This window comes from Accipiter gentilis, chromosome 18 (genome assembly GCF_929443795.1).
Source record: "Accipiter gentilis chromosome 18, bAccGen1.1, whole genome shotgun sequence".
Lineage (NCBI taxonomy): Eukaryota > Metazoa > Chordata > Aves > Accipitriformes > Accipitridae > Astur > Astur gentilis.
This window is the reverse complement of record NC_064897.1, coordinates 7654153-7665732: the sequence shown is the minus strand read 5'-3', so window position 1 is coordinate 7665732 and position 11580 is coordinate 7654153. Positions and strand designations below refer to the sequence as shown.

General features: G+C 42.4%; 1 protein-coding gene across 1 annotated transcript; it reads left to right on the top strand.

The window, feature by feature from the left end:
• The first annotated feature begins 369 nt into the window (after window positions 1-369).
• SYCE3 (synaptonemal complex central element protein 3) lies at window positions 370-4000 on the top strand. Its single transcript, XM_049821954.1, has 3 exons — window positions 370-420; window positions 2651-2759; window positions 3831-4000. The coding sequence occupies exons 2-3, from the start codon at window positions 2651-2653 to the stop codon at window positions 3998-4000; spliced, it is 279 nt and encodes a 92-aa protein (XP_049677911.1). The 5' UTR covers window positions 370-420.
• The last annotated feature ends 7580 nt before the right edge of the window (window positions 4001-11580 follow it).

Below are 11580 nucleotides of genomic sequence, written 5' to 3'. Positions count from 1 at the left end.
CTTAGCCAAATACAACTTTTTCTTTTATAAGCCTTGAAGGATTTTGCTCAACTTCTTTTGAACCCCTGCAAAATTTCAGCAACACAACGCTCTGTGACAAATTCCGCAGCATTCATATAACTTGGGTGAATAAATACTTCATTTTGTTTGTTTTGAAGATGGATTGCCAACTTCAAACCAGCTACTCAGCTGACAGTGAAATGAGTGGCAATAGCAAGAGATAAGTTTCATGCATGATGAGAATACTAATATACTCCATTGTTTACAAACAGGACTAAGTTTTTGTTTGTGTGGATGAAAAAGGAGAAACAAGAGACAGCCCAAACCATTTAAGGTTTTGATATTCATCTGGAATGCAACACGATTTGGGACGTGAGCAATTCAGAGAAGGTACTTGATTCTCCCCCTGCTATACACCAGGTAATTCCTAGTATCAGCAAACTCTCAACACTAGTATCAGCAAACTCTTGACAAACTTTTGAGTCTCGTTGCTCAGTCTCCAGAAAATTGCTAACCCTTCTTTGCCTACTCCTGCAAACACCTCCTCTGGTATTTTTTTTTTATGAAGACAAATGCCATAGAATCGCAGCACAGCTTGGGTTGGAAGGGACTTTAAAGATCATCTAGTTTCAACCCCTCTGCCATGGGGGTTGCTCCAAGCCCCATCCAACCCGGCCTTGAACACCTCCAGGGTTGGGGCATCCACCGCTTCTCTGGGCAACCTGTGCCAGTGTCTCACCACCCTCACAGCGAAGAATTTCTTCCTTACATCTAATCTCGACCTAGTCTCTTCTACTTTAATACTGTCGCCCCTTGTCCTGTCACTACAGGCCCTGGTCTGAAGTCTCTCTCCATCACGCAGGCGGGAAGAAGATCCCCTACAGAAAAGCAGCTGAGGCACCACCCAACTTTCAAACTTTGGGCTCAAGACGTAACTTTTGGGTTACCTTCAGGACCATCCCCGAAAGGACAGGCCATCTGGTGCAACCAGCCTTGCCACGGCTTCCAATGGCCGGCAGCCGGCCGTGAGGGGAGGCCCCGCACCACCCTAACGTAAGGGGGCTATACATCCCGGGGGGGGGGACACACACGACACAACCAGAGGGGCCGTAAGCAGGGGAGGGGGTTACCTCCTGTTGTCCAGCCTCCGGGGAAGGGCAACTACGGCACGGCGGCAGGCAGGGTAACTGGCGCTGCCCCACAGGTCGGCCAGGGGGGTGGCCAGGCCGGCTGAGGGGGGCCCAGGGCCGGCTGCGGGTGCGCTGGAAGGAGAGGGGTGGCGGGACACGGAGCCGTGCCACAGTCCGGGCCCGGAGCCGCGGACTGCCTCCCTGCCGCGGCGCGGGGGGCGGGGGGGGGGGGGGGCAAACCCCTGCCTTTCCGCTGCCTGTCCCTCGGCCGCCTAGCTCCTCACCCAAGCGCTTGTTTTCGCGAAACACAGAATTAATCGAGCCCGTGAGTTCGGGGGCAGAGCGCGCAGGAAAGGACGGAGAGGACAGAGCGGCGCGGTTTTTTTTGGTGTCCCGTTGCCGCCCGCTCCTGTCCCCGCCCCCGCTGGCGACGGCGGGAAAAGGGGAGGCTGAGGCGGTGGCGGGGCCCGCCCGATGTCCCTCCTCGGCGGCCTGGAGGTGGCAGCGGGCCCGTCGTGTGGGACGAGGAGGGGCCTGGGCTTGTGGAGGTCCCTGGGGGAAAGGGTTTGCCGGCGCACGGTTACCTCAGGGAGCTGGTTGTGTGGGGAGGCCCGTGAGCAGCCGGCGTCTCGGTGAGGCTCGGCATCGCTTTCAGGTGCTGTGGAGACGTTACAAACCGTCGCATTCCTTCTGCGCTTATCGGCAATAAAAAACGGGGAAATTGAGTTTGAGAAATCATATATGAAAAAAGAAGGCTGACAAAAACTTGTGCTTGCTGCGGGGCGTGTGGAGTCAGTGCAGTGAAGCTCTCCCATCTCCTTCTGTGTAGTTCTGTGCCATCCGCCGGTGGTTTTCAGAAAAGAAAATTAAAGGCAAGGCTGTGTGTGACATTTTCGGTTAATATCAAGGTCCTGAAACTTTTAATTGCATAAGCTGAGCCTCCCGGTCTATATTTTTGCCCCAAGCATTTTTACTTCCGGAGATTTTACTACCTACAACTTAAGCGGAGGTTGGTAAATCACAAGCACTTATATGGTGACAGAACTTGGTGTATGTAGTTACCCTGCTGCAGCATGCACGTGTGAAATGCTGGATACAAATGGAGATTTTGCAACTACCTTTGAAAATTAGGACTTGACCTACGTCAGAGTATTTGGGACAGAAGCATGGAGACAACTGTAACAGGACAATAAATAAAATTTTCTAATGAAGTGTGTGATGGTGATCTTTGTTATTACTAATACCAAAATCTTTATTTGGCACAAAGGCAGCATATTTGAGTGTAATTCTTTCTACTTAAATTAATTTCAAAATGGATTAAAAATACTATGCAGCATACAGGTGATGACCAGTAACTTCAAGGTCAGATTTTTTAATGAATTCACATGTAAATTGAGTATTTATATACACTGTTGGGTTTGTTGTTTTTTTAAATTTATTGCAATGTTACTTTCTCTCACCTGGGAAAATCAACTCACTTCAAAGTATAATAAAGTGTGAAATTCCTGGTTTCCTTGTAGATGGCCGAATCAGAACCTCAGGAAGGAAACTATGATAACATGGTAAAGATGGTGGAGGACCCGAATAGGGACTTAGAAAAACTTCTGGAGGAAATGGAAAAACTAACAGGTACAGGACTGGTAAGAATTATATGGATTTGTCTACTAGAGTGAAGACATTGAAGATTTACTATTTATATTTATTGCTGTAAAATTCTGTGTGAAAGAAATATAAGTGGAAACTATCACCATCAACTAATGCCCTTATGTTCTTTATTGGGAGAAAGCATGCAAATACTGAAAATTAATAGGTGATGCATGCTGAGTTCAAAGTGGTGGCTGAAAACATAAATAATCCTAAGGTATTTAATGTACAATTATTGAAACATAGTATGTAAAATGAGATTTAATTCTGAAAAATGGTGGGATACATAGTATCTCTCAGGTCAGTACATGATGTGTTTAATTCCTCAGCTAGAATAAAGACTCCTCTGCAAATGTAATCTTAGTCTTGTATGTATGGAGAGGACCGCATATTCCTCGCCGTGTTCTGCAATAATTCTATCAGAAACTGTGCAACTAACAAGGCTAGATGGAATCTGTTCATTGAACTATTTGTAATTAAACATAATTTATGAGTGCTATTGAGAAAACTACAGTCAATTTATGGTAAAACAAAAGGGAAAGTATGAAATAAGTGCTAAAACTATTTGCTCTGCTTTATTAGATACTTGTTATTTCAAAATCAATTTAATTATTTAGGTTGTTCTTAAAACCTTTCATCTCTATGCTGCAGCCTCCTTAATCTTACCTACCGTTCCTCACCTAACACAAGCCTCCTGACTGCAGCTGGTCTGGAGAGTGGATTCTTTGGTTCATTTATTTTAAAACAGTCTGTTGAACCTCTCTTTTTGATTACCTGTTTTGTTACAATTTTTAGGTAAAGTGTCTGTCTCCCTTTTGTAATTTACACCAGTATACTTCCATTCTGAAGTATTTTGAGACATTTCTAAAGAAGTAATACTGAACAGTCTTTCATTTCAGTATTACTGTGGGCAGTTTCCACTTTATTTTACAGCAAGCTTTCTCTGACATAAGATCTGAACTGATAATACTTCATGTCTTTTATTCGTTTATTGAATCAGCCATTGCTTTTATTTAGCCAAAATTCCTGGCTTAGTAGTATCTGTTGGGTTTGTAGTGCAGGCAACCTGGATGGCATATGACATGGTAGTTATACGTACCAACCCAGACCTGGCCAACTCCATGAGACGTTTGGAAGATGCCTTCCTGAGTTGCAAGGAAGAGATGGAGAAGAAATGGCAAGAGGTGCTAATGGAATCTAAAGGTGAAGAGCAAAAAAAGGAATAAATTGAATTCAGTCGTGCTGGCAGAACTCCATCCCTTGGAAAATCACTTATTGTTTTCCAGCCGTGGAGGTTTCACAGACACCGTGGAAAATGGATTGGCTTTCATCTTTCTAAGAACTACTTATGTGTATACATCTACGGAAGTATTGTAATGAGATTACACAGATATATATATTTATATTGTTGAAGGTAAAAGTAACAATGTGTCTCTTTTTATTATGCTCATCAGTAATTCTTGTAGTGTGTACGCATACACAATTTACATGCCTTCCTGGAAGATCATACTCACTTTGTTGTCAATATACATGGAATTCTTTGACACCTAAACAATTGGGGAGGAGGGGTGAGGGGGTGCAGTGGACCATTGCAGTGGTATTGCACCAGCAGATGCCTTTCAAGGAAAACTGAAGAATTACTTTTGTTCCAAATGAAAAACAGGTGAAATTCTAGATTCGCAGATACTTGAGTTAGTTTGACATGGGATTGCCAGCTACGTGTTCAGTTACAGAATTTTACTATTCAGATAGTTCATCTGTAGTTGTTTCATTTTGTTTCTTTGGCTTTTTAACCATTTCTTGGGACTACTTTTCCCAGATTGTTCTTCTCAAACCCTCTGAAGGTAGCATGTCTCATTTAAGAAAAAATTGTTTACCATTATAGACTGCACTGTGTGTGGTGTAGTCTGTGGAGGTGCTGCAGAAACCAAATTAACCATGTTATAAAACATGCTTTTCTCCGTATGTTCCTACTGTGCAATATTAAAAAACGCAGAAAAAAACCCAAACCTTTTCTTTTGTAGTCAAGCTGTGGATTAAGAGCGCCACCTTGTGGCTTGCGGTTAATGCATAAATGAGTATTTTATCCAAGATGGAAGTCGGTGCAAGTTCTGAGAAGGATCTTCCCCTTCTTTAAAATCAGTCTCTTTTAACATCTCCATCTCCTTTGAAGAGGCATTTAATCATTTAAATCACATCTAAATGATCTGCCAAAAGTTTGCTAATTTTTAGACTATGTATTCTCTTGAGACTTGAGTTGATGCCAATTCACAGACAGAATGTTTATTTGAACTCTACTCTTGACTTTCCAGTGGGTAGGTCTTCATTCCAGCCAAGGTAGGGAAAAATGGCAGAGCAGCACGAGGAAACTTAGACTTTGATTAATCTGTGGAGGATTTTTAATGGCATGTTGTCTGTCATTTGGTACCTTTGACTACATTGTCTTTACTCTTTAATTCTGTATTAAAAATGGAACTCTTTGAAGAGGCACTGTCTTCAACAGCTTGTGTAGGAATGTACTGAATTTTGTGTGACCTTTTGGTCATGAAGTGCTAAGTATAGATTGACTGCAGATTTTCCAGAAAGCTCAGTTTTCATTGAGACATTTAAACCAAGTGGCCAGTGTTTTAACCAAAAAAAAAAAAAAAAAAGAAAAATTTTTTTTTGAATCCAGGAGTCCCACTGAGAATAGAGAATACTGCTCAAAACCCACACTTCTAAAAAATATGTCTTTTAATTAACTAAATGCAGCATTCAGTGAAGTTGTATCTTTTATGTAAAGTTGAATCCTGTTTCATGTGATTGGAAGGCTACAGTAAGTGAGTCTGTCAGAATACTGTTTCTCCAGAGCAAAAGGCTACGATCAGAAAGCATAGCTGGAAGGAGAGGAGGCATCTGGTAACATTTTTTTCAGTCCTAGTCACACTTTACAACTTTTCCTTTCTGAATTTTGGAAAAATGGGGGGGCGGCGGGGGGGGGGGCTGCTGTATAACCACAGAGGCAGAAAGCATTACAGCACCACTAACAGAGGGCTGTAAGAGCACCTTAATTTTCTCCTCACCAAAAAGCAGGCAAACTGCAGATAGGCTGTGCTAACCATCGGGCACCAATTTAGTCTCAAGGACAGGTGCTTACACTGAGGTACCAGGTCACCCCACTGTGAAGGAACAGAACAATTTCACAGGAGAGCTGTTGGGGATATCTGTGAGCATCTGCTGTCTCTGCCACCCTTTTTCTTGCTCCTGAAAGTTCTCACACATGTGACCATGAACACCTAACGGTGATGAGCAGCTGGGATGGAAGTTGGGAAGAGAGAACCGAAGGTTGTGGCTGGGAGCACAGCATGGACTCTGCCTAGGGAGTCTAGCTGGCTGAGTAGACTGGATCTGCCTCTTTCTCCCCAAGATTTTTCTTCCCAGCTGCGTGATGATAACTGGAGGAGAGTTAGGGATATGCACCAGTGAAGAAACAGTGCATATTCCTTGAAAAACTAGACAGCAAGATGATTATACTTTTCCTTTACTACTAAAATAATTTGTGTTTATTTTAGGTTAGGTTTCTTTGGTTTTTTTTACATTGAGAATCTGCTTGTGGGTATTGTGAGGTTTGTTTCATCCATCTCACCATCTACCACATTTCAGCCCAGCTAGAGGCTTTAGGCTTGCAGCAGAAACCAGATAGCCCACACTGAAAGACCTTGATTTCCACAGCATACAAATCTTCAGTAAAGTGTGGAGCAACAGCCCCATCTAGTGCTCACAGCACTTAAAACTAACTACTCCACATTGCTGGGTTGACATCTCTTAATCATCCATCACCAAAGATTTCCGTAATGAAAAGCGTCAGCAGCAGTTTAGCTTTACGTTCGTTCTCAGTGAGCTCCACTTGTGTGACCTGAGGCTGTACAGCAGTTACTCACAGGCGGTCCCTGTACTGTATTTAAAGCGAAGCATGCTTCTGCAAAACAGCTACGGAAGCAAGAGAAGTTGGCACCAGTGCACTGCCCATCTGTATGCCCAAATACAGCAGTAAGGAATCCTGTTTCCTTAGTTATTCATTCCTTAGCCTCTATTAAGTAACACTTAATAAGCATGTCACATGTTTTGTTGTTTGGTTTTCATTTTTTTTCCTTTCCTGTTTTGCAGACACCTGGACAGGTACTGGGATCTGTGTTCACTGTGGTTCATTTTACATCAAGACAGGCCAAGTCTTATTTCCACAGCTGGATATCAGCTTTATTCAAGAAGTGTGTGAAGCTTAGCAAAGAGGTTACAGACTCAACCCTTAAAAACCTATTAAGGGTAGTAGATGCTCTCGTGTTTAACACTACAACACTTTCACTGTCCCTGTCACAAGATTTACTGATCTTAATTATGTAGTTAACATGGCAGCAAGGCGAGAGTTGAATGCCTAAGAGCAAACTATCCAAGAGCCATCAAACTGAGCCATACATGCTCTGGTCCAAACACTCTGCAACAGCATAGCTCAAAGCACATTCCTCTTTTGAACATAAACTACTGTCTTTCCTATAGACCAGAGGTGTGCAAGGTGTCCTATGGCCCCTTTTTGTCTAGCTCCTCAGGTGCTACTGCACTCATCAGAGCTGCCTGGATTCTCAACACTGTTTAGAGTTTCCATTAACAGTTTCTTACCAGGAAACAGGTGAGACTTGGCTAAAAGGCCAATATGCAGCCTCCCAGGAAATTCTGATGGTTGAAACTGTGCCCTTCTCTCCAGTGTAAAACAACTGAGAAGGGGCTGTGGACATCTCACATATCCACTTCAGCATCTCGATCCTTGTCAGAACGTGGCCTAGAGCTCTGGAATATTTATTTAATTTAGTACTAGTGCCTTCCAGTTCTTGATTATTATAGCCCCAACTCAGGTTCTCTCAGAAAGACTCAAAAGGAGAACCTGTACTAGCTGTTTTACTTGTTGGCATGAATTGTTTCAAAATTTCAGTCCAGATCCTTGCAGCAATTTTTCCTGAAATGTGTATGGAAATATTACTGTATCTCTAACAGCCCTATTTACACTTACTAATATTAATGTTCTTTTTGCTGGCATTCTTTAAGAAGCAATGAGATTATTGAGAACGAAGGGGGTGAACAACATTCCTTCCAAGTCAGTCATCTCCTCCAGAGCAAGGACTGTATCACCTAGGCACTATTAGCATGAAAGTGGCAACGCCTTTTCTGTATACGTTCTGTTAATACTGATTTCTTTTTTATAGCGCTGTCTCCTCCCTGCTTCTGCACCACTGTAAAATGCATTTACATTTTTGCAACAAAAACCTATTATGGCACTTTCTCATTTTTCTGTTTCTGATAAACTATTCTCTACTTGCCTGGTTTTCTATAGGTGCTCTGGGTTTGGATCACTGGAATACACACATAGGCAGTATGATTACAAGGTGGAGGCGACATGTCATTTTACACATGGATTGAGTTCTGCTGGTAACTAGAAAACACCCTATAGCTCCTCAGAAAGCCAAAGAGCAAATAAAGAGGACACATGGCATCTTCCCATTTATAGAAAGCCAGACTAAATAAAGGCATGTGGAGACACTAGTTAGAGCAGGTTAATTTAGCGACTATTTAAGCTCTTGCACATTTGGGATACCATCCCGAGGTTGTGAAATTGCTGGGATTTTACATGCAGCTTGTTATATACACCAGCACTACACTACACAGAATATTTTAAAGGAAGAAAGACAAATTTAGAGGCCATTAAAAGCTGTTAACAGCACTCTCCAAGTCACAGACAAAAATGTGAGTATTGTGTAACATAAGTGAAAATAATTGGCTAGACCAACATACTGAGCAGTAACCACAGAACATAGACCTTCTGAGCCCCTGGAATCAAAACCAGACTCTTACAGGTACACTGTTCAAACCATATTTGGACTCTTACCACCTAACTGATGTTACCTAGTATGTTAAAACAGCAGAAGTTTGACTTTAACTTGAGGTGCAGCTAAAGCTGAGTTGTAGGCTGACACTAACCACTTATCTGAGCTAAGACTCTGTGGATCTTCACATATTTAACCCACACTGAATTTTTTCGGAGCAGATCTCTTTTTGTACTACAGACACACACTTTATGGCCAGTCATCCTTAGAATTCCTGACTAACTCTAACTCTAAGGACCCTATGTGGTCCTACAAAAGTCAAAATTTACAAATCAAAACTCCAGACTGATAGCCAAGCATTGAAGAGTGATGCATTTTGACAACAGTCAGATTATGATGAAGCTCTGAACTCAATGACAACTTTCTGTAGGTCTTTCCTATCACATCTTAAAACATTAAGATATTAGAAGTACTTATTTATCTCAGCAGCTGGTGGTACTAAGTCATCAGGATCAATTTTCTGCTCAGTGCATTATTGTCTAACTCTTAATACTCCAAATCAAATCACAGCTGCATTGCCCCACTGTTGCCAACAGCACAAAATGGAAGAGTTCAAGCTGCCACTTGTTTGACACGGCCTCCAAAGCTTTCTCATCTCCGTTACACTTGACTAAGGGTCCCATGGCTGCTTGGCTCGTGCCACTGTTTTTCCCCCCCCAGGTTATGTCAGAACATCTCGGAGCATACAGTTTCTTTCTGCAGGACAGTGATGCTGAAGGCTAGCTGGTTCTCCAAAAAGCCAAACCAGCAGAAAGGATGATGTTTAAGGCCATGGCTTTGAACTCGGGATCTACAGACTTTCTAAAAAGCCACAACAAATAACCGAGTGTCAGACTTGCATGGTTTTCCATCTTCATCGGAAGTTTCCATGGATCTAGAAGTTGAAGAGTTTGAAAACCACTGTTCCAGAGTTATTAGGGTCATTACAACTCTTGCTATCCAGATCACATCCAAGTTCATTCTCATATGCCATGGGGGAGTCCCAAGCACGTGCCCCTGGCATGAAATAAGTATGCACATAGCTTGCCCTAAGGACTGTGAAGTCCAGTTCTATGTAGCACAGACTTTATTTCCCAAGTTTTTCCAACAGCAGCAGGAAGTCTGTTTCACTTCCAAGGCATTTGTTGCACCTGCATACAGTCCTCCCATGAAAGCAGGTGGGAAGGGCTGCACATGGATATAATACTGTTCAATGCAGAAGTTTACAGGATATGTATTTCTCTGAATCAGTGAATATCTTGTCATTGCAAGACTATTATGTTCAAAACAGTGCGTAGACAAAGGCCTACAGAACTTTCTTCTCCCCTTCTTTTTCCTCCTCCAAAGATCACAAGCCACAGGGAATATTTTTGTGGCTAAGTTACAGCAGACAGCAGCCTTCACAAGCAAAAAGCCTGGTTACAGTCAGACAGCCAGAGTATTATGAAAACACTGTAAAATGATTACACTATAGAAGTGTAATCCACCCCAAGTGTAAGCCACTTTAAGTGCCCATGAAAGGGAAGAACACTGGAATGAGAGAATGAACATAGCACAAAACCAATAGCTCCAAGTAGGTATAAAAGCATGTTAGCTACTCTGTAAATTCAAAATCCTTGTAGCTAAGTCTTTAAAAAAACCCGAAACACCACAAACTGAGCACTGATCTGAAGTTCTGCTTGAGGCAGATAACCTATAGCCTCATTTTCAGGTACACAAGCACCACAGCTGCCAAGAGAACTGACCCTCATTACTGAGCACCAGTTTTATATTTCTTCAGCCAAAGTTCAGCTAACAAGAGAACAAGTGGCCCAGTAAGGGAACAATTTACGCCCAGCTCAAGACATCTAAAATGTAATTTCAGTACGTACTTTACACCTGCTAGAGTTGAGCCTATATTTTCAGAGCCAGGAATTCAGGGGTGAAGGGGGGTTATATCAGTCATAAGCTTCTGTTTTATGCAAAGATTCTTCTTATTGCAAAGGTAGGACTGAAATAACAGAAACAGAGCTAGACCCTAGGACACTACTTGCCTCTCTCCCTCGATTTCTCCTTTCATAAAATAAGAATAGCTAGTTAGGTACTTTTGTTAAACCGATTCAATCTGACCCACATTTCTGCAGAGATTAAGAGAACTCCATTTGGCCTGTCAAATCTCACTATAAGAAAAAACCACTTACTTTTGAACAACTGAAGGCAGTTCAAGTAGTTTTTATGACAAATTCTGCAGTAATGTTTCAATATTTATGAATACCTTGCATCTGTTTATACTACAATGAAACTGCCAACCTCTCCCAAATCTGCCTGAAATATTTCATTCTGAACAAAACTGAAGCCTACTAGGGATTATCCTGCTTAAGAATTTCTAAAACATATTACTTACGTTTTCCTCACCTTATTAAATTTTATTGTGTGTCAAAACAGCCACATTCTTCATCTTGCAAGGAAAGACATTAAAATACCACTGTGTCCATCTTGACATCTTTCCCAGTCTACAGCTTACCAGATACAGTGCAGAAACTCAGTCTCACAGCAATCCTTGTACCAAGGTATTTTCAGGACTGCTAGATAAGTGATCCAGTGCTGCAATGGCAGGTTACGCTACATGAACTTGTACTCGAGGGAGTCAGAAGCATTCTCCTTCTTGAACCAAGCCTGTAGCTTTCACTTCACACCTCATTAAAAGTTGCTAATTCACTGCAAAAGCAAGCAGGAAATTCCCAGTGCAGTCAGCTGTGGGCAGTGTAACTCATGCATCACTAAACTTTCCCCTACCCACCCCAACCAAAGGCAACAGGGTACAAGGACCATTCCTCACCTTCCCAGAAGCTGGAAGCAAAGTGCTTTGGAACACAATTATTCCCTACGCTCCCCCTACTTCTCACTTTCTCATGTTACTCCTCAGGAAATGTGTC